This window comes from Mustela lutreola, chromosome 15 (assembly GCF_030435805.1).
Source record: "Mustela lutreola isolate mMusLut2 chromosome 15, mMusLut2.pri, whole genome shotgun sequence".
NCBI lineage: Eukaryota > Metazoa > Chordata > Mammalia > Carnivora > Mustelidae > Mustela > Mustela lutreola.
In genome coordinates, this window is record NC_081304.1 from 13,617,326 (window position 1) to 13,641,251 (window position 23,926).

Here is a 23,926-nt window from a genome sequence, read left to right on the forward strand (position 1 = left end):
GATCAAGTCCCGCATCAGGCTCTCTGCTCAGCAGGGAGCCTGCTTCCCTCTATCTCTCTCTCTGCCTGCCTCTCCGTCTACTTGTGATCTCTCTCTGTCAAATAAATAAATAAAATCTTTTTAAAAAAATAAATAAATAATTAAAAATAAAAATAAACAAAACTCCGTGAACTTTTTTTAACTTTCATTTTTATTTTACTTGCAAGTAAACTCTGTACCCAGCATGGGGCTTGAACTCACATCCCCAACACCAAGAGTCACACGCTTTTCCGAATGAGCCAGCCAGGTGCCCCTAGAGCTCAGTGAACTTTTACATATAGTCATCCAGATCGACAGTCAGCCTAGACATTTCCCTTGTATTTCTTCATATCCACCCTCCCTTCCAAAAGGTTACCTCCGTTATTCCAACTTTAAATACCATAGAGAACCTTGAGCTTCGGTTGGAATCATGCTCTGTACACTGCTGTGTCTGGCTACTTTTGCTCAGCGTACTGTCTGTGAGTGTCATAGGCGGTCTTGTGTGGATCAGGGCTTTGCTCTTTTTCATTGCTGTATCGTACTCCATCGGGGGAATAACCCACTATTTGCCTGTTTTCCTGTTGATGAACATTTGAGCTATTTCCAGTTTTTGCCTGTTATGTTTAAAGCTGTTGTGAATGTTCTAGTACACCCTTTGGTGGCCGGAGGTATCCATTTCACGCAGAACGTGAATTGTCAGATCACAGATAGGCACATGCTGAGCTCTGTAGACAGTCATCGATAGTGCTGAGCAATTGTCCAAAGTTGTTGAAACAATTTACACACCCAGGAATGGGTTGAACTGTGGAAAAAAAAAAATGTTTCTGGGGCGCCTGGGTGGCTCAGTGGGTTAAAGCCTCTGCCTTCAGCTCAGGTCATGATCCCGGGGTTCTGGGATCAAGCCCCGCATGGGGCTCTGCCTGCTTCCTTCTCTCTCTCTCCCTGCCTTTCTGCCTACTTGTGACGTCTGTCTGCCAAATAGATGAATGGAATCTTTTAAAAAACAATAATAATAAAAAAGTAAAACAAAATCTTTAAAAAATAAATAAATAGGTCATGTTTTTGACATGTGAGTAGGCGAGCTATCGTTTTGGCCTTTCTTTACATTGCAAGTCCCTTTCTGATTGAGATGTCCATAATTCACCCTTTTAATTAAGTGTATAATTCAGGGTTTTTTAGTATATTCACAAAAGCGATACAGCTCCCACCACCATCTAATTCCAGGATATTTTCATCACCCCAACAGGAACCCCTTTTATCCATTAGTAGTCACTCCTCCCCTGGCAGCCACTGATCTTGCTGTCTGTGTGGATTTGCCTATTCGAGACATTTCCTCCAAATGATGGTTAAACTTTTACGTTCCTTTCTTTGATTTCTTTTTCTCCCCCCAGGATCCCAAGCATTTCAAGTCCGAGAAGACAGGACGAGGACAATTAAGGGAAGGCTGGAGAGATAGTCATCAACCCATCATGTGTTCCTACAAGCTGGTGACCGTGAAGTTCGAGGTCTGGGGGCTTCAGACCAGAGTGGAGCAATTTGTACACAAGGTAAGTGAGTAAATGGCAATTCCTGGGCTGTGGACACACTGACTGTCTTTACCGTGAGCTGGAGTGCACGACGCCCAACACACGCCCGGTGCTGAGCCAATACGACATCCCTGTATCTGGAAAACGCTGCTTTCGTGAAAATCCACTTTACATACAGGTTGAATTTGATGCTTTGCACTTCATTGCTGATTCTGTGACCTCCATGTCTGTTGGATGAGTAGATCCAGAAGTTGGGTTTTCAGTACTGAATACTTCTTCCCTTTGGCATCAGGCTAATCTAGTTGCAGGCAGAAGTACTTGTACTTCATACTCTGGTACTTGGGTTCCAGGCAGAGGCACAGGGCTGATGTGTGTGTTTGGCCGTCAGATAATTCTCACTCAAAAGATCCTGTAAGGGGTGCCTGGGTGGCTCAGTGGGTTAAAGCCTCTGCCTTCGGCTCAGGTCATGATCCCAGGGTCCTGGGATCGAGCCCCACATCGGGCTCTCTGCTCAGCATGGAGCCTGCTTCCTCCTCTCTCTGCCTGCCTCTCTGCCTACTTGTGATCTCTGTCTGTCAGATAAATAAATAAAATCTTTTAAAAAATAAAAATAAAAAAGATCCTGTAAATATAGGGGAACGTGAGTGGCTCAGTCAGTTAAGCATCTGATTCTGGATTTTGGCTCAGGTCATGATCTCAGGGCTATGAGATCAAGTCCCACATCAGGCTCCATGCTGGGCATGAGCCTGCGTAAGATTCTCTCTCTTCCTCTGCCTGCCTCTCCTTCCCCAGTCATGTGCTTATGTGCTTCCTCTCTCTCTCTCTCTTAAAAAAAAAAAAAAATCCTGCAAATATAGCCACCTAAAGCAAGACACCCTATGAAATCCCAGTGGCCCTTTAGATCGTGCACCTCAGTATTTCTGGTCATTTAATAATTCTGTTACCTTGGGCGCCTGGGTGGCTCAGTGGGTTAAGCCTCTGCCTTGGGCTCAGGTCATGATCTCAGGATCCTGGGATCGAATTCCGCATGGGGCTCTCTGCTCAGCAGGGATCCTGCTTCCTCCTCTCTCTCTCTGCCTGCCTGTTTGTGATGTCTCTATCAAATAAATAAATAAAATCTTAAAAAAAAAAAAAAAAAAACAACAACTCAAAACACAGATTTCAAATATATACCCACTTTAGCTAAACATGTCCATTTTGTCGCAGGAACAAGACTTGGTGATGATTTAAGTTTATTAGGAGCTTCGGACATGACTCTTACCCTCATGGAAACAAATGGAAAATGCAATGTTGAGCATTGCCCTTTGTAGTGCCTCCTGTTTTCATAAAAATAAATACTCCCCGAGTTGTCTCTACATTCCAGATAGGCTAGATATCTGTTTATTTTTCCACTTAAAAACTGATAAAAGAATAGCTTTCTGAAATTCTTTTGGGGGCCCTGGAATTTAGCCGTAATGCACTGAGCTTTGTGTTACTCAGATGCATTCGTCTACTGAGATTGCTGACCAGTTGGCAATAAAATGTATGACGTTTTGAGGTCCAAGGAATAGATGGAACTTGGGTTCATGATAATAGCAAACTCGAGAACATATTTGAGAGCTTTGGTGTTTTCTTTCTTTCTTCCTTTCTCTCTCTCTCTCTCTTTCTTTTTTTGATTTTATTTATTTGACAGACAGAGATTACTAGTAGGCAAAGGTGGGGGGGAAGCAGGCTCCCTGCTGAGCAGAGAGCCCCATATGGGGCTCAATCCCAGGACCCTGAGATCATGACCTGAGCCAAAGGCAGAGGCTTAACCCACTGAGCCAGCCAGGCACCCGCTTTGGTGTTTTCTTTTCTTTCTTTCTTTCTTTTTTTTTTTTTTTTTTTTAAGATTTTATTTATTTATTTGACAGAGAGAGAGATCACAAGTAGGCAGAGAGGCAGGCAGAGAGAGAGGAGGGGGAAGCAGGCTCCCTGCTGAGTAGAGAGCCTGATGCAAGGCTGGATCCCAGGACCCTGAAACCATGACCTGAGCCGAAGGCAGAGGCCTAATCCACTGAGCCACCCAGGCGCCCCAACTTTGGTGTTTTCTTAAACAGAGAAGTGTGTCCATCTGCTCTTTTGCTGCACTTCAGAGCCCACTCTGCTCTGGGAAATGGAAATCAAGTTTGGGGAGGCCACCTGTTTCCCTGCTGTGTCCTAAGTTATTAAGCAGAGGATGCTCCCACAGTAAATATCTTCCAGCTTCAGCTCTGGGTCCGCCTTAAGCTGTATCTTCTTCAACTTCCTGTAACATCTCCCCCACCCCCTGTATTTTTTTTTAAGGATTTTATTTATTTATTTGACAGACAGATTACAAGTAGGCAGAGAGGCAGGCAGAGAGAGAGAGAGAGGAGGAAGCAGGCTCCCTGCTGAGCAGAGAGCCCCATGCGGAATTCGATCCCAGGACCCTGGGATCATGACCTGAGCCGAAGGCAGAGGCTTTAACCCACTGAGCCACCAGGCGCACCCCACTGTATTTTTTTTAAAGATTTTATTTGTTTATTTGAGAGAGAGAGAAGAAGGGGAGGCAGAGGGAGAAAGAATCCCAAGCAGATTCCACACTGAGCATAGAGCCTGCCATGGGGCTTGATCCCATGACCCTGAGATCATGGCTTGAGCCAAAACCAAAAGTCAGATGCTTAACCAGCTGAGCCACCCAGATGCCCCACTCCCCCTCCCCTTATTTTTTAACCCAAAATGCTCTCTTACTAGACCCCATATAGTGTACTTAGCGCATGCACCTTTCATAAAGCCTGTTTGGATTGCCGTAGGGCTCACTGTGTTTCTTTTCTCACGGTCGACTTGACTACTTTTGAGATTCTGTTTCTTTAAAATACCTGTAGGAATTCCACTCTAGGAAAAGGCCTTCCTGTTACCCATTTCCAAATATAAGGAAGTGTTACCAACGCCCCAGAACACACCTGCTCTGGCACACGAGTTGCTAATGAGTATTTGAGGCTAGTATTTGCATGGTTTTAAAGCACCAGGGACGCCTTTCTCTGAACACCTTTGTTTTTTAAGAATCTATTCACAGTTAAGAGGGGAAAAAATTGTTCGAAAGCAAACCATTAGCACATTATTGAATTCTCGTTTCCAGCAGACAGCTGTGTTGTGCTTAATGTAATAGGGTATATTTTACTGATGCCCCAATGCTGTTCTTTTCATTTCCATGCATTTGACACAGTCAGCACTCAAGTGGGTATGGTTTCATGTTGTTTCTTATTTTCATGACATATTTCCTCCTTCCGCATCCTAAAAGCTTCGCTAGATATCCAGAAGCTCGGAGAAATAAACACATCATTATAAATGCTTCCTTTGCTTCTGCAAATTCACCAGATTAAAATCTTTCACTTATTGAAACGTGCCTGAACCTTTCTTGAGAGGTTTTTGACAATTGCTGGATTTGTTTGGCAGGAAGAAAGGAATGTTGAAGGGAACACGTGAGTATCCAAGAAACATAAAACAGCATATTTATATAGAGGACACCAAGAATACCATAAAATTAAGGCACATGAACAGCACTACACACACACACGCAGGCAAGCACAAACTATGTATCCTTCTTAGTCTCCTAGGGCTATGATGTGTCACCATAAGAAACAATTTTATTCCTTTTGTCTCTAACCAAGCTTGTCATTCCCATTACGTTCTATACTAGTCAAGGTCTCTTTATTTTATCTCTGTCAATAACAGTTGATTACACTGCCTTTTCCCCCTCTTCCACTACATGAAAGTCACATCCAAAAAGGTGTTTTCTTATCTCGTATTCCACACTTTCAAATATAAAAATAAAAAACTGGAGCAATTTTTAGGATATTTCATCAGAGAATAAGTACCTTTGCTGCAAAGTCACTTGCTACCCAAAAAAGCATTCTTGATTTCCAACGTTCATGATCTCTTAGTGCCAGTGAGAGACACCTACTGAAATTGAACCTATTTCAGGTATAAATAAATGAAGAGGAAAAAATAAATAAATAAATGAAGAGGGGCGCCTGGGTGGCTCAGTCGGTTAAGTGCCTGCCTTCGGTTCAGGTCACGATCCCGGGATCCTGGGATCGAGTCCTGCTTTGGGCTCCCTGCTCAGTGGGAAGCCTATTTCTCCTTCTCCCTCTCCCTCTGCCCCTCCCCGTGTTCGTGCGCTCTCTCTCTCAAATAAATAAATTTTTTTAAAAGATTTTATTTATTTATTTGACAGACAGATCATAAGTAGGCAGAGAGGCAGGCAGAGAGAGGGAGAATTAGACTCCCTGCTGAGCAGAGAGCCCGATGTGGGACTCGATCCCAGGACCCTGGGATCATGACCTGAGCCGAAGGCAGAGAGGCTTTAACCCACTGAGCCACCCAGGTGCCCCTCAAATAAATAAATTTTTTAAAAAAGATAAACGAAGAGGAAAACTCAAGGTGATTAGCCTAGAGATTCATTCCGGTCATTGCCATGTGCTGCCAACCTGTTGTCCCTACTGTGTCCCTAGTCCAACTTTCAGTTAAGATGAAGAGATTATTTTACAGCACAGATAGCCTCGGAAGGGCTGAGCAGGTGAGCAAGCCCATGACTTGTGTATGTATTTGCTATCACATGGACAGAGGGATGGGGAAATGTGTAATTATCAGGATTCCTAGAATTGGGAACAATCTATTTTCCTGGTAGTTTTAATCAAACATGGTATTATTTCAACGTCTTTCTTTTACTTTTGTAGGTGGTCCGGGATATTCTGCTGATTGGACATAGACAGGCTTTTGCATGGGTTGATGAATGGTATGGTAAGTCAACTTCCCCAAAATAACTTCCAGAACAACTTCACAACCTGTTGATTTGGGCTGCAGTCCATCTGGCTTCATATGTTACCTAGAAGGACAACAAAGGCAGGACTGTTGCCCCCTGAAGTGGAAATAGCACTGTCCGTTGCACATAACGGCACAGAATGTAATCATAGAAGCTTGGTCTAGAATAACCACGATAAAGCTGACCCTTGAACAACATGGGGTTGAGCTACGTGAATCCACTTACGTGCAGATTTTTTTTCAGTAAGTATAGTACCATAAATGTGTTTCCCTTATGATTTTCTTTTTTTTTTCTCTTCCTTGTGATCTTCTTAATAACATTTTCTTTTCTCTAGCTTACTTTGTTGTAATAATATAGAATTGATTGCATAGAACATACAAAATATGTGTTAATCTGTGGCTTATGTTATCAGTAAGGCTTGAAGGACAACAGTAGGCTATTAGGAGTTAAGTTTTGGGGCATGGATTTTCAAGCCGATGGGAAAGAGGGTGTGTGTTGCCACCCATAACGCTCTCATTGTTCAAGGGTCAACCGTACTTAGTTATTGGCTAATACATAGGACCCCTGTAGGTTTGATGCTGACATACTTCATAACACAGGGCTCCATAATTCTCCTTTGGATGGATTTCAAACCCATCCTGATTTATCCCAAACTTTGATTCAAGATCAAAACTCTCTGAACCATTGCATCAAGTAAAAGCAGTCGTTTGATTCAGAGAACCCTTGAAACACTCCCTTGCCAAAAACATAAGGATTCTGAAAGAATTCAAAGGCAGGGGCGTAGGTGTTCCTTCATCCTAATGGAGACTATTGTGGCTTCTCTCTCTCTCTCTCTCTCTCTTCCTTTCCTTCCTTCCTTCCTTTCTTTTTTTCATGGTTTTGGGAGGAATGAAACAAGTTCTGCACATTCCCAGTAAATGAAAGTCAGGATCGCTTCATCCCTTGGTGGATGGACCACCCTTTCCAGATCCTGGGCACTGTTGTTTAGTCCACACGAATCCTCCGCATGCCCAGAATCGGTCGTGAGAGGCTAGTGTCCTTGACTATAAATAGAAACAAACACACCCAGTTGGTGACTTGGGTGAGATCTGATCGTCTAATGAAATGCCCTCCTCCTCAGCCTCTTCCTAAGCCACACTGAATTTGTTCTGAGGGTAACCTCGATTGCGTTTTGGTGCTTTTTATCCCTGTTCTACCAATCCCTCCCTCTTCTTAGCAGAAGGCATCCCCTTTAAAGTGAAAAGCTACATGGAGCTGAACAACGATGTTGTTAGCTGTTTCTGGGCCACCTTGAAAAGATGTGGTTCTGGGGGGTTGTTTTGGTTTTGTTTCGGTTTTGCATTTTTCCCAGATCCATATCTTCTGAAGAGCCCATGCGTCAGGGTTTGTCCAAAGGCAGACCTCTAGAAGAGATTTCTTTTGAAAGGTCATCATTTGCTCTTTCTTACCCATACCACACATACCCCCGCCCCGCCCCCGCAGGACGCTGCTCATAGGACATGTCCCTGAGACCTATTTGTAGTTGTCTCTGTGAGGCAGGTAGAGGGAGAGTCTGCTATGATGACTTCCCCTGATTATGAAACAAAGCTTTTTGGTTGTTTTTGTTTGTTTGTTTTTTCCTCGGGGAAACTTACCTCAGATTTTTAGAAAGGGAGCAGAGATAGAAAAACCCTTAAGAACTGCTGACCTCTCCCAACCCGGGCTCCTCTAAGCTCATTGGTGTCTTTGCCACCCACACTAAGGGACTATCAAAAGGATATTCAAAGCCTAAATTGGCAAATGAATGGGGTCCTCAGGGCCAAGAGATGGGGCACTTTGATAGATTTCTCAGTAGTGCCAGAATGCCATAGAGGACCTTCCAGAAAAGGCAGCATCAGAGAGGGTTGCTGGTTCCTGATGAAGAGGACAAAACACTGCAGGCCTGTTGATCAGAAAAGAGGGTTTGAGCAGAGGCAGGGTATAGACCAAAAAAAAAAAAAAAAAAAAAAGTGGGTGGATAACCAGTAAGTGAACATCTCAGTACAGTAAATGGAGACCGACTCTTTTCTCTCACACCAGGGGCAATGAAGACCTAAAGACTTTTAGTCCGAGGTGGCAGGGCGGGGTGGGGGTGGGGATCCTCAGACTATTACAGGGGCCCAAAGCTAGACTAATGCATCAGAGGAAAATAGAGGCCTCCGGTCCTGAAGAGCTCTCAGAGGAGAACTACCTATTTACTCAGGATGGCTTAGGTGGACACATTAACAACTCAAGGAGGCTATCGACAAAAAGCCTTTCTGTATCTGAGTGCAGGAAAATCGTGTGTGGTTAGTGGATCTAGACCACGGGGGAGCCCTGTATTCCCCAGAGAAGGTCTCCACTCCCCACCACCCTGCCGTGTACACAATCTTAGCTCCAACCAAAACAAGCAGCCTTTTCACTGAGCAAGGGGTCTAAGAACCATGCCATCAATTTCATGTAAATTCCTTGCCCCCAGCTGAGCTCCTTGCCAGGGAAACAGGAGGCTCCTTCCTTATACAGATGCAGACACTCAGTCAATCAAATGGATGGAAATAACCTGCCCACCGACCGCCTTCTCAGCCCCTTATGGGAGGTCATGTGAGGGACTGGGGGCCTTTCAGGGAAATGGGTGTGTCACTGTCCGCCTACAGTTCTGCCTACCTGAAGTGGCGTATTTTTCTTTGGTCTGTATGGGCTCAGTGAGGCTCTCGCATTCGTAAACATGGGAAAGATCCAAAGTTAAAAAGAGAAAACAAAACAAAAACCTTTGCCTGTAGCTTACAGTGCTGGTGCAAAGTGAGGTCCCCAGGCCAGTAGCATCAGCTCCCACTTGGGTATTTGTTAGAAATTCAAATTCCCAGGATCCACTCCAAACCTACTGAATCAGGAACTCTGGGGTTCTAGCCTACCAATGTGTTTTGTTTTGCTTTTTAAGATTTTATTTATTTATTTGACAGAGAGATCACAAGTAGGCAGAGAGGCAGGCGGGGGGGGGGGGGGAGCAGGCTCCTGGATGAGCAGAGAGCCCGATGCGGGGGCCGATCCCAGGACCCTGGGATCATGACCTGAGACAAAGGCAGAGGCTTTAACCCACTGAGCCACCCAGGCGCCCCTCAATGTGTGTGTGTGTGTGTGTGTGTGTTTTAAGATTTTATTTATTTATTTGACAAAGAGAAATCACAAGTAGATGGAGAGGCAGGCAGAGAGAGAGAAAGGGAAGCAGGCTCTCTGCCGAGCAGAGAGCCCGATGCGGGACTCGATCCCAGGACCCTGAGATCATGACCTGAGCCGAAGGCAGCGGCTTAACCCACTGAGCCACCCAGGCGCCCCACAATGTGTGTGTTTTAACAGTGTGTTTTTACAAGTCCTCCAGATGATTCTGGCTAAAGTTTAAGAACAACTTTAAATCAGATTAGATTGTATGGACACTTGAATAAATTCAGTCCAGACAGATTAAAGAATGGTAGATGTCTTCTGGGCCAACTGGTAAGCCCTGGTGCCCTGTCAGAATCAGGAAGACATCCCTCGGGGCAGATTCAGGCTGCACTCTTGGCTTAGGGCTGAATTTTAGTCCCAGTGAGATCCTGGCTGTGTGTTTGTATGGTATACAACCTCACCATGCTTAGAGGCACCCCTGGAAGTCTTTCTCCCTAATTAAGCTAGCCACCTCCAGTGCTTAATTAAGAAGAAGCAGGGGGAAGGGGGGGCATTGTAGATGGTGGTTGATCTTCTCTTACCCAAGAATTAATTTGTGGCATTTCTGAGTTTGAGCATATGGCTGTCACAGAACTAATTCCCTAAACAAATTTTATTCTGCTCATGTTCCTTATAAAGTATAACCATGTCCATTGTTGGAAAAGTTGAGGTTTTTTTGCTTTTTTTTTTTTTCTTTTCCCCAAAGCCTTGATTGGTCTTTATCCATGAGCCTTGGGTCTCTCCTGCATGACTGGAACACTAATCAGAGAAGAAACAACACATTTCAGAAGATGGGGTGATAAGGGGCAGATAAAAATAGGCAGCCCAGCTTCACAAAAGCATAGTTTTGCTTCACAAATCTGACAGTATTTTGAGAGAGGAACAAAGGATTGCCAGAGGGAGGCTGTGATTGAGTGGAACCTCATGAATGTCTTTGAAATCCAGACCCTTCCAAAAAAAGTATAGGGGCAGTTCTGGCGGGTATAGATGAAAGTCCCTCTTGAAAGTGGCTTAGAAATTATTCTAGAGTCCCTAGAGCAGGCCTAATAACAAACGAAGTGAGCTCAAGATGGGGAAAGAAGCTTACTTAAGGACTAGCATTAGCTGGTTGAGTTCACCAGGCCACCATTTTCCAATGGCTCTGATTTCCTGAAATAGGAATTTCAGTGCCATGGCTCTTAGGCAACATTTTATGTGTGTGTGCTTAATGTTCATTTTTCTGGGGAGAGAACGTGTAGCTTCTCATCAGAGTTTTAAAGGGATCTGTGACTCTCCTCTACCTCCCCGAATTAAGAACTATGAAAAGGGGCACCTGGGTGGCTCAGTGGGTTAAAGCCTCTGCCTTCGGCTTGTGTCATGATCCCATAGTCCTGGGATCGAGCCCCACATCGGGCTCTCTGCTCAGCAGGGAACCTGCTTACCCCTCTCTCTCTGTCTGCCTCTCTGCCTACTTGTGATCTCTCTCTGTCAAATAAATAAATAAAATCTTTAAAAAAAAAAAAAAGAACTATGAAAAAAATCATAACTGTACATTGCACTTCTACATCTTACTGGCTTAAATTACATGGAGAGGGTATTCACCAAGACTTGAGGATTGGCTACTTTCACTACAAAAAAGTGGAGCCACCCCTAAGCTATTTATAGCAATCATGTATTGAATTTATAATCATTATAAAGAGTTTAAAGGAAAAAAAGGCACATTCCAAAGGATGACTTCCATATTTTTCAGAGCCAAAGGAGTATCAAATCTCATTCATGGTGGCCAGAGCCTTCCCCTGCCCCAACCCAACTGCTTGCTCAAGACTTCTATTTTGACTTAGTATAAGGAAAAATTACTTCTGTTTAGGCTGAGGATCCTAGAAGTGGAGAGAAAATGTTTGTAGAAGGAAGTGACGTGTGGCATGGGGCAGGTCATTGAGTATAACTCTTATTAAAATTTAAGCTGCTGTAGTTATGTAATACAATGAAGGAACATTCTTGCTTGCAGACCCTGTGTCATGCCATCTGTAGTTTCTCTGTATGTCCTACTGACCTCTGTCCTTGCAAATATATGATCTTGTCTCCACAGACTGTGAAATCAACCTGCCTTCTTTTTTTTTTTTTTTTTTTGTAAGATTTTATTTATTTATTTGACAGAGAGAGATCACTAGTAGGCAGAGAGGCAGGCAGAGAGTGAGGAGGAAGCAGACTCCCCGCTGAGCAGAGAGCTCAATGCAGGGCTCGATCCCAGGACCCTGAGATCATGACCCGAGCCGAAGGCAGCGACTTAACCCACTGAGCCACCCAGGCGCCCGACCTGCCTTCTTTTAAAAAATGAAGTGATTGAAAGAAAATTGCCACAAATTTGACAATTAGAAATTGTCAATTAGAATAGACAATTTGACAATTAGAATAGACAAATTTGAAAGACTAAGACAATATCTTTGTAACATAGGTAGCCAATAGACAATGAATATCTATAATGTATAAAGAGGTCCTATATATTTAAAAAAAAAAAAAAATCCGGCAACTCAATAGGAAAGACGATAGAGAACATAAATAGGTAAACATAGAAAAACCACAAATGCCTAATAACCTTGGTACTAATCCCAAGAAATATAATGAAAATGATACGTGATTTTGTTCATCTGATAGCAAAAATTTAAGATGGTGATAATATCCAGTTTTGGATAAGGTGGGAGAACAAAAAAACAGTTCCTATAAAAAGGATAAACACATGGGGCATCTGGGTGGCTCAGTGGGTTAAAGCCTCTGCCTTCGGCTCAGGTCATGATCCCAGGGTCCTGGGATCGAATTCCACATGGAGCTCTCTGTTCAGCAGAGAGCCTGCTTCTCCATCTCTCTCTGCCTACTTGCGATTTCTGTCAAATAAAAAAAAAATAAAAACTTTAAAAAAAACAAGAATAAGGTAGTTCTAGGGGCACCCCGCTGGCTCAGTCAGTAGAGCATGTGAGTCTTGATCTAAGGGTCGTGAGTTCAAGCCCCACGTTAAGTAGAGATTACTTAAATAAAACTTCAAAAATATATTTTAAATCTGAGAAATAAAAAATAAAAAAAGACATATAATATATAATAATATAATACATATAATAGTAAAAATGGGTTAGTATACCATAGTATGGTTCCATAAATTTAAAAATAAATGAGACGGTATGTGTATGCAATAATATACATGTAAATTCATAGAAAATAAATCTGGCAGTCTGTAAATCAAACTCTTAACAGTGGTTACATCCAGAAAGAATAGGATTAGTAGGAGACGTTGAAAGGAATTAAACTTTCTTCTCAGTAAATATGAGTACTATTTGAATTCTTTCTCTGGAACATAATGTATGCATTAACTTGAGGGAGTCAATAAATAATCACTGAAACCTGTATTTTATTTAAAAAAAAAAATGCAGCAAATGGGAGAAGCCGACCAAGACTCACAGAGTGGAAGTATATTTTGTTCTTAAATGAAAGCTTTTAGGGATGCCTGAGTGGCTCAGTCCTCTTAAGCATCTGCCTTTGGCTTTACGTTATGATGCTGGGGTCCTGGGATCGAGTCCTGCATTGGGCTCGTTGCTCAGCAGGGAGCTTGCTTCTCCCTCTGCCTGCTTCTCCCCCTGCTTGTGCACTCTCTCTCTCTGATAAATAGGTAGATGCATAGATAGATAGGAAGGAAGGAAGGGAAAGGAAAGAAAAAGAAAAGAACTTTTAGTTCATGGTTGAGGAAATCAAATCAAAGCAGATTCCTCAACAAATCCCCCAGGGACTCTTGGACAAGGCTGGACTGGTAATAAACATGGAGGTGCCCATCTCAGCCCAGTCACCTGTCCAAGGAGGGGCTTCTCAGGCCACGTGACCTGCACTTGGCTGGAGCAGGAGAAATGAACTCTCGCCTCATCTGAAGGAGGGTAAGAAAGAGAAGGAAAGAAAAACGGGCTCACAAGAGGGTAAAGAAGAGCAGTCTTGTGCCACTGAAATGTAATGAGGAGGGCATCCCTGCCCCCAGCATATTTTCCAGTGCTGAGCATGTTGGTAATAGATACAGAAATAAAGATACAGTAGCCTCCAACAGCCCAGTGTCAAAGATCCTGTGATGTAGACCTATCATACTAGTTACAATGTTCTCTTAAATCAGCGAATTTGCCCAGAGTTCCTTGTTTAAAAGCTTTTATCTGAGAAACCTTTCTGAAAGGTAAATTATGACCTTTCAAATCTGTATACTAAGGGATGATTATTTATTAGTTTCTTTGCAAAATAATGGACGTAAGTTTCCTTGAAGAGTTTCTTTGATGGCACATAAGTAGTCGTTTGCTAGGAGCAGAGAGCTCTGGACCAAAACTGTCAGAAGTCACTCTCTGGTCATAGAAAATCAATCCATAATGAAGATGAATCATCTCTGAAAGTATAGTCTGTCATTGGGCAGTGCAATTGAATTTACTAAAAAATTGGTTCCTGTATGGATTTCAGGTAATACACTTTGCAGAAGCAAGACATAATGTGTCTTACTTGATCATCTGAACAGGAATATTTTCACTTGATTAAGCTTTCCATGAATTACTAAGAAATATTGGAAATATTTACATCATTTCCATAAGCATGCATGATACATGGGGAGAACTGAGGATTCAGATCAACATCATTTCCTTCCAGTAGGGACCAGATTATCACCATCTTTTAGAGAATCAGCTTACTAGAAATGTTCATTCTTATGTGGTCTAATTGGGAGATTTTTTCTTTTAGATGCAAATTTCTGAAACTTTGTTTCATAACTCTTCCATTTTAACCAAAAAAAAAAAGTCATGTTTCTGGAATGAGCCAAGATTCTAGAAAACGGTATTTTCTCTTTACCAATTCCAAACTGTTGTTATTGTACCCCAAATAATAGATTTTTGTAAGGACTTTTTAAAAGATTTTATTTATTTATTTGACAGAGAGAGAGAGATCACAAATAGACAGAGAGGCAGGGAGAGTGGGGGATGCAGGCTCCCCACTGAGCAGAGAGCCAGATGTGGGGCTCGATTCCAGGACCCTGAGACCGTGACCTGAGCCGAAGGCAGAGGCTTAACCCACTGAGCCACCCAGATGCCCCAAATAATAGATTTTTTTTAAAAGATTTGTTTTATTTATTTGACAGACAGAGATCACAAGTAGGCAGAGAGGCAGGCAGAGAGAGAGGAGGAAGCAGGCTCCCTGCCGAGCAGAGAGCCCAATGGGATGTGGGGCTCGATCCCAGGACCCTGGGATCATGACCCAAGCCGAAGGCAGAGGCTTTAACCCACTGAGCCAGCCAGGCACCCCCCAAATAGTAGATTTTTAAATAAGGTTGTTTGGGTTTTTTTTTCATTCTTAAACAAGTACAACATATTTGATGTAGAAAACACAAAAGGAAGAAAATGAGAATTATCTATATTTCCAACTCCTCAAAATAATCACTGTTAATATTTTACAGTGTATCCTTTTAGACTTTTTAAAATGTATAAAATTATTTTCTGGCAGAGGTGGTTTCGTATAATGTGTATGATTGTTTTACCTCCTATTTTTAATAATATGTCAAGCACATTTCTCTGTAGTGTTAAGTATTCTTCTATATTTTTTTTTAATGATTTCTTAGTACTGTCCGTCTCCTGGTTCTTTCCTATTTCTCACTGTTCTGAACAAGGCAGCAATGACTATCTTTGTTGGTAAACCCTTCTTCACATTTACAAAATTGAGACGTCTTTGAAAGCACGCCGCCACACAGTTTAAGCCCTTCTCTTAACATTGAGCTAATTAAAGATAAAGAATGATTTCTGTTGGGATTCACTAGAACAAAGAAACTAAAATGCCTTTGTTTTCATTTTCTAAATTATTGTCATGCCAGTGGGGGGGGGGGCAGGGGAGAGAAACAGAGAGGGAGAAAGTATCTAATGAACATATAGAGAGAGAAATTTCTCTGGTTCTTAAACTTTGGGCTTAAAAATGACCTCAGTATTCTTTCCAGGTGTATTTGTGTTTAGGAAATTTTGATAACCAGCCTTTGGAATTAAAGTGATAGCATTGAATGAATATGCTCTTATTGTTAACTAAGATACATTTATCTTAATTACAAAGCAGCATGTGTTTGTTGCTTCCCAGTTACCTTGACAAAAAGCATGCTCTTTGCTTGGCTAGACCACTGCTTAGCACCCTTGATACTTACATTGCTTATGGACAACGTTTGTGATCAATGGTTTGGGGGATTCAGGGGTGGGGAGGGGGAGATGATCAGCTAAACAAAATAGACCAGGTCTGGATTTAGAGCCACCCTCCTTCTTGGTCCCAGACCACACTGCACTGAGTCATCAAGTTCTGGCTCGTGTGCCCTGTAGAAGTGAAGAGACGCTCACATGACATACATAGATTGGTATAAAAAGACACCAAACCACATGACGCTGGAAATACCTAAGGAAAAATTTCCAGCTGTGAAATACCCGCTCTAAATCCCCGCCAAGCTAATTCGCGATCAGGGTGGTCAAATAACCAATTATTCAAGCAATCCCTTCCTTGTAGAGAGGCATGACGTTTAATTCTGCCATGACCACAACAGAGGAATGCCTGTCTGGGAAGATTGCGGATAGAATGTTGTAAATAACCAAAGGGCGGGTGGGGAGTGGAGGATAAATCGGCAGACGTAGTTCATGGGAGAATCATTATTATTCGTATGCATTTCGTATCCTGAAGATGGGTGGGTTCTTTGTTGAACTCAGTTTTTCATCAGTTGGGTTTAGACAGGGTTTCTCAACCTTGGTACCCTTGACATTTTGGACCCGCTGCTTCCCTGTTGAGAATGGGCATAGGTAGGTTATTCCAAGGCTTCACAGGACCCCTACCTACTGGATGCCAGGAGCTCTACCATGCCAGTGGTGTCACAAAATAGTCCCCTGTTGGGAACCACTGGATGAAGACATCCTTATCCCGAAATGCTGAAAAACTACAGACTCAACGCCCAAAATCATAATGTCATGTGCCATTTTATTTATAGATCAGTGTGGGTGGAAGTAGTGCCAGCCATCTCCAAGCTGTTAGACTAGACTTGAAGTTCCATATAGACTCGCACTCTCTGACACTAGAATCCTGTGCAGAAATCCATCTCCGTGTGAGCTTTGCAACCAAATATTCCTTGTACCGGTAAACGTCACGGGTCTACCTTCTGTCATGTCTCGAGTACTAGCAATGAAAGTGTCCTTTCTCTTGTTGAGTGCATTGGTTTAAAGAATCTCCAGATCTATTTTGAAAGGTATCTGGAAGGTAAGTATGAAAGCAAACAAACCTGACCCTGTCCCCGTCGGGATCTTCTAAGAATGTTTTAGGAGATCTCGGGCTATGGCACTGCCCACGTGCTAATACTCTCCCTCCATCTAGCTCACGTTACAAGCCCCACGCCTAAATAATTTCCACTCTTCGCTGTTCCGAGACTGTTTCAACTCAACTTCCTTGCACTCACTCCCCCTTTTGGCTGGTTTAGCTAACTTTATGACGTCCTCCTCATAAAGTTAGTGTAATTCCCTGCTTTTTGAAACCTCTCTGGCTTCTGCTACCGTCTTTCCCTAAAGTCTCCCTGTTGAAATTTTGCATTTAATAACAGTAGTTGCCAACATCTTGACCTTTTTGCAGATATGACAATGGATGATGTTCGGGAATACGAGAAAAACATGCATGAACAAACCAACATAAAAGTTTGCAATCAGCATTCCTCCACTGTGGATGACATAGAGAGCCATGCCCAAACAAGTGTATGTAGAATTTTTAAAACATGTTGCCCGCCCTTTATCAAGCGTACACTTAAAACTGATCTTTGAAATACTGCAAACGTTCATTTCTCAACATGCCACACAAAATCATGTCGTCACCCAGGGGCTGTTGGTGAAGAGCCTGAGCTAGGTCTAAACGGGACAGTGCCACCTCTTGCTTCTAGATTTTTCGATTCTTAAAGGAGCCGCTTGATTTCAGGGTTGGTTTTTCTGCTCATAAAACCCAAGAACGTGGAAAGTGGAAACATTTGTGGCTGGTGAGTGGCCTGCACCGGGAAAGAAGAGAGGAGGAGACAAAACAGGTGTTATCTGAAAACTAGTTATTGTGACCATAACTTTTTAAAAATACAGTTAAGGCTCGAGTTATTCATTCAAGGGACAGCTTGTGGCTCATCTGGTGTTTTAGATTTCTTTACATTTGCTTTGAAATGCTTTCTATGGCTCTTTATAGCTGTTCTAGCCAATCTGATCCTTTTTGCTTTGGTTAATCTCAAGACGGGGCTGCAGCCCATGGATGCGCTGAGTGGCTGAGCAGTGAGGGGGCGGTGAGCTGCGAATGTGCTGGGCCACGTAGCATCTCCAGCCTGAGACTCAGCAGGAGACTGAGAAAGCCACGGGTTATGTAGTGGCACATTGGAAATTGAGAGCTGACTGTATGGTGCATGCCAGCATTTTAAATATAGTTATCTCTCAATCATTCATGCCAATGAAGAGGAACTAAGATAGATGAGGCATCAAGTCATTTGTATGTGTCTCTGGCCAGTGCTCTGGCCTCTTTGGGTATCAGCTTGAGCTCGCATGTCCTGCTAGCCCACATCCCAGAACAGAACCTATTAGATTTTTAAGAAGCTGGTAATGTAGGTAAAGACGATTGAGCAAGGGCTATGGTTGTAAATGGGGGCTTTAGAATTGTGACCATCTTTTTGGTTGTACTTTGGAAGTTTTTGGTTCGGTTTTTAGAGCATGTATTGTGGAGTGTGCCCTGCAAGGCTCAAGTGCATGTGGCTTACTTACCCTCGAGGCTCATATGGCCCTGACATTTCCTCCCCGTGTGCATGTAGTGATTGGAATTGCAGAAAGCTATAGAGTCAACTTACCTGGGGTGTTGTTTCTCTCTGTGCACAGGCTCGTGCCAAAAGGACTTCCCTTCTCCCTCTATCCCTGTTCTAATGTTAGAAATGCTCCCTAAGGAAACTGTCCTTGGAAGTCCATCATTTTCAATTCCCTTTCTTTGTGGAATATTAGACTCTAGTTCTCTGTCATCCGCCCTCTGAAAGCTGCTTGCTTAGAAATGTGATCAGACAAAGGAAGCCCAAGGAAAGGGGGAGATGCCACATTCCAAAAGATTCTAAGCGCCCAGCTTTTCTCATGCTAAGCTCTTATGGTTTTTAGCTTGGGCTCTTTGTTTGGTTTTTCTCCTGCCATTATTACCATTAGAAAGTCAATTTACCATGTAGACAGTGTTACCTAGAGTGGTTCTCCCACGGGAAAGCCCCATGCATTCTCTGGCTGCAATTCACTGTCGTTCCCATGACTTCAGTGTAAGAGATGGCTATCTCTTTAGAAGTTACACAAAGTTGTTATTTTGAGTGCTTACGACATTTCCCTTATTCTCTGGAATTCCATCAAATTGGAGATCATTTATTTTTCCATTGTCTTTCTTCGCTATCGTAACGAAAAACAGTTGGAATCAGGAGGCTGCTGTCCATCACAAATGCAAACTGCGTGGGTGTTCAATAAAATTTCAATCCTCAACCTGAGTAGGGACACACTAGATTGAAATTATGCAACATTAACACCCATGAACATAGCAGTAAGAAAGTAAGTCTCCTTTTCCATTGAGCAGTTTCCATGCCTTCAAGGAAGGGAAACTTCTAAGAGACTCCGGGAATGTAAAATCGAAATTCTGTATTTTGGATGATTTCTGCCCCCTGCTGGATATGTGGAGTAGAGCACTATACTCTGCCACTTGGCGTAGAAAGTCTAATTTTTCAAAGATGTTTATTTATATATAGCAGAAACATACCCCATTCACTGAAATTTTTGAGAATCTCAATTTTGCTTTAAAGTGCATACTTCTTTTTTAAAAACCTAATTTCATTTCTTAGCTTGTTGAGAGTCTTAGTATTTTTAAAGTGGCAAATTTATAGGTGCAATTTTTCTTGTCACATTCTAAATTGTATATGATATCAGTACGATCATATTTTATTTCCTTCATAAGAAAAATTTTTTCTCTCATAAAATTTTAACAATTGCTCCAAGAAATCCTCTTAAGGATTTTATTTTTTGAAAATATTTCTGACAGATGAACATCAGGGAAGGGAAGGAAAAATAAATTAAGGTGAAAACAGAGAAGGGAGGCAAAGCGTAAGAGACTCTTAACTACAGGGAACAAACCAAGGGTCGCTAGAGGGAAAATGGGGGGGGGGGGATGGTGTAACTGGGTGTTGGGCATTAAGGAAGGTACTTGATGTAATGAACACTGAGTTTTATATGCAACTGATGAATCACTAAATTCTACCCCTGAAACTAATAAAACATTATATGTTAACTAAATTGAATTTTAATTGAAAAGTTAAAAAAAGAAAAATATATCTGGCTTGCTTATGTTATAATATGACCTTATAGGTATTATATATATCCTAATGATTAAAATCATGTTATGAATATTCATTCCATAGTTAATATTTCCAAAGTGGATATATTGTTTCGTGTTAGCTTCTGCAATATCATCTCATGAAGGTTCCACCACTAGGTTCGTGGGAGAGGACGAGAATGAAAAATGGGTCTGTGGGAAGCTAAAATTCATGTAGAAAATCCTTGGACAGCAGATGTCCCCTTTTACTCAAGGACAAGCCCTTGGGCTTTCACTCAGTGCTTTTTCCAATAAGCCCAGTTACCTGTTTTCTCTGTTACCAGTACATAAAAATGGCAAAGGATACTAGGGTTAGCCAGAGAGTGATTAAGAACCATAACAATAGTAAGGACAATCACAGTAATAGAGTTTCTGAGAATGAGAGAAGAGATCTCAAACTATTAAAAAAACAAATAGGCCCTGGTAAAGGAGTCATTGCAGTGTTAATATAGTTTCAGTATATTACGTCTAAAGGGTAGCAAGTGTATATAGTAACATTCAGTATATTAGATGGGGCTCCTTGCTGGTTCAGTTGGAAGAGGGCGAGACTCTTGATCTTGGGGTCATGAGTTCAAGCCCCACGTGGGGTATAGACATTACTTAAAAATAAAATCTTTTTTAAAAATAAAGAAGTTAGGGAAAGATTTGTATTTTAAAAAGTGTCTAATTTTTGCTTTCTCACTTAATAAAAACATTTTTAGATATTTAGAAAATCTACATCACCTGACAATTTCTCTTAATGAGGCAACACTGAATTTGTTTCCTGAATGCCAAATAATGGTTTTTAGGGTTTTTTTTAATGTTTCTTTAAAAAGATGGTTTTATTTTTCTTGGCTTTGGGATAATTTGCAGGGTTGGTGGTTGTTGTCATTATCTTCTTTGTTTTTTAAGCTGAATTAATTAAAATACAACATTTAAACAATCTCAGGGTGGATACACAGTCAGGAAACCAGTAACCCCCCCGAATGCAAAAAATGTATTTACTGAATAAGAAGAAATTCTGATGATTTGCCTATTTCCTGTCTTAAGGTTTAATTGTACTTGCATACCCTGAAGGAGGTAATAATATGTATCATTTCTGGGCCATCAATTGCTTGAACTAGCCTCCCTTTATGGAAAATATGACTAGTTCTAATAAATAGCTCCGTATATCACCATCCCACAGCTCACTCACACACACACACACACACACACACACGCACATCCCTGGTCTGGTTCTATACTCTCCTGACCCATCCTAATTCGGAATACTTACACTACTCCCCAAAGAGTGCTTTGGAAAATCTTGGATGGATATTCATAAAAGGAAAAATTTTTTTTCCCCAGAAGTGTATGCCTTTAAAAAAAAAAAAAAACTTCAGGGTTTAGCATTTCAGTGATAATTTGGGTTTCTAGTCTGGACAGGCCTCTTTATGATAGGATTCCCGTAGTTCCCTTAAAATCAGGCATGGAGATATATCCATTTGCATCCCTCCTAAATAACTGGTCATTTTTCTTTCTATTTTTTTTTTCTTTGAAGACATGACAATGGATGAAGTCCGAGAATTTGAACGAGCCACTCAGGAAGCCACCAACAGGAAAATTGGCATTTTCCCACCTGCGATTTCGATCTCGAGTATCCCCCTGCTGCCTTCCTCGGTCCGCAGCGCCCCTTCTAGTGCCCCATCCACACCTCTCTCCACCGACGCCCCAGACTTTCTGTCCGTGCCCAAAGATCGACCCCGGAAAAAGTCAGCCCCAGAAACTCTCACACTTCCAGACCCTGAGAAAAGAGCCACCCTGAATTTACCTGGCACACACTCTTCAGAAAAGCCATGTCGGCCCAAATTAGAGTAACTTCCTATGAATATTTCATGGGGTTTTATATTTTCATTTGGGTGTTTTTCTTTTTTTTTTTTTAAGAAACTTCTGATAGAGAAAAAGACTGCTTTGTCCCTCAAACATGTTCCTTCGATCTCTGAGTGTGCATGTGGTTAAGTACCTTCCCATATAGGATTCCCCAAGGATGCCCTTGCATCCTGCTAGATGTAAATTTTAAGACTTGCAAAGGACAAAAGAAATCTTAGTAGCCGCAGCTGGAAACCAGGGAGGAAGCCTTGTTGAGCGTTTGATGAGGTCGGTGTGGAAGTCAAGAGTACATAAGTGAAAATGTTGTGCCCCTGTGTTAGAAGGTGTGGTAAAATAGCGAAGTCAATCTCTTCTCATCAAACCTGATATTCTCAAAAGACTCTCAGGCGTAACATAAGTAATTGTTAAATTTCAAACTGTTCATCACCAATACTTGAATACTAGTAGTTAATTGAGATTCCTATTTTGGTTAGTCTGACTCAGGATTTGGGGCCTAATTAACTCTTTAAATTTTTTGAGAATTTTAATTATCAACCTATAGTGGCTCCAAGTGCAATTAACAGTAACTGATTTATACCTTTCACAGAATTTAATAAAGATTCCACTTGTTTCTGTCTTTTAATAACTTTCCCCCTTGTGCCCTTGTGGCCTAAGAAATCTTTCAGAATTGCACAGATGAATGTGACCACGACTGACTGATTTGGGGATGGTTTGGTTTAGGAACCAAGAGGCCCAGGTGAGGCAAACATCATCCATTAAGATTCTCGGTATTTGCAATTGAGTATTTGCCCATTCAAAGACGTTCAAGGGTAGACTAAGCTCACAGGACTTTTAACACTGTCAGATTTCTGGTTTGGGAACCCTGAAAAAGAGAACTGTCTCCCATCCCCCTCCTGCTTTTACTTTCAATAACATCCAGATTTCCCTGGTACAGAGTGCCCCATCACTGGACCTTAAAAAAGACTGTCATTCTCTTGCCCTTACTTGAACCCCAAATATTGGGAATGTCGCGGAAGCGGAGTAAAGACTGTTGCGCAGGAGGAGAGAAGGAGCAAAACTGCTGACTCCTATTTGTAGAGTAAGAAGGAGGAGCCGGAAGAGATGCCAAGATGAGAATCCAGGTTGACGGGAAGTAAGATTATTCAACCTAAGTGGCAGAAAACGAACTCTCCTTTGATCTAAAGAGAAAACTGCCACCGTCGCGCCTCACTGCCTTTAAACGCAGAAGGAAGGGCAAGCAGAATCTGGCATTTACTCTCTGTCCTCCAAGAGAGGAAGACAGCAAGGTAGTTGGGCAACTCCAAGGCCCCAGCTAACCTTCCTGACCATAACCTCCAACCTCAGGAAAGGGACCTTCCCAAAACACAGATTCCAAAGGAAACAACATAAACCAAGGAGTATGTCCTCCTTCCCACACAGCCTCTCGGCCAGTGGACCCTGCCTGCTTCTCTCTCTCAGTGCTCAGCACATGCTACATAGTGTCTTTGAAATTGATAAACTCTCCCGTGGTGCAAGCGCTGGTCCCACGAACCCAGCACCGAGTATTCTAAGTCATAACGTCAGACTGTCAAGATCATTTCTTTATCTACAGGTTGACATGTCGCTTCATAAATAAATCAATCCAGAACTCAAAGGAAACCAGTTGCAAAGAGATCGACAGTGCATCTCTCTTCCCTAAGAACGCCGGCTCTACAGTAAGCGATTTTTGCATGGAATAGTAGCATGATCTCTGCTTGTGGGAAATCTTCATCTTCTCAGACCCCTTGGACTTCTCAATGGTCCCCTCCCCACACAGTAGTACTTAATGAGAATGTTGGGCTTTAGAAGACGAAATTTTCCTTTCAGAAGACACTGATATAGTATGCATCTTTGCTTACCATTTGCCCGCTGAAATCAGGGTGGGGTTGGATTGTTATTTTTTGCATAGAACAGATTTATTTTGTGCAGGTTGTAAACACATCTGGCACCTAGTTTTCCCATTAAACACCATTGCCGTTTTTCTTTTTTGTAAAGTAGCTTCTGCTGTCGAGGTCAATGATGCTGTATGCTTTTGAAAGCTAATTTCTGATTTCCTTCTGTGAGTTTTCTTTCTCTTGTAGCCAGTTCAATACCACAGATATCAATTTCAAAGCTGCCAATGATA

The 23,926-nt window shown here is 42.1% G+C and overlaps 1 protein-coding gene and 1 long non-coding RNA gene across 2 annotated transcripts in view; both read left to right on the top strand.

Annotated features, from left to right (window-relative positions):
* PITPNC1 (phosphatidylinositol transfer protein cytoplasmic 1) overlaps positions 1–21,591 on the top strand; it is a 251,682-nt gene extending 230,091 nt beyond the window's left edge. Inside the window, exons 7-10 of the mRNA XM_059148245.1 lie at positions 1,410–1,565; positions 6,263–6,326; positions 17,164–17,282; positions 21,455–21,591. Of these exons, the coding sequence (XP_059004228.1) occupies positions 1,410–1,565; positions 6,263–6,326; positions 17,164–17,282; positions 21,455–21,460 (345 nt within the window). The 3' untranslated portion in view covers positions 21,461–21,591. The remainder of the gene's footprint in view (positions 1–1,409; positions 1,566–6,262; positions 6,327–17,163; positions 17,283–21,454) is intronic.
* On the top strand, positions 6,334–16,809 carry LOC131816000 (uncharacterized). The gene is made up of 2 exons (XR_009347915.1): positions 6,334–6,590; positions 16,532–16,809. It is a non-coding gene; the product is annotated as an uncharacterized LOC131816000 (long non-coding RNA).
* Positions 21,592–23,926: the final 2,335 nt, after the last annotated feature.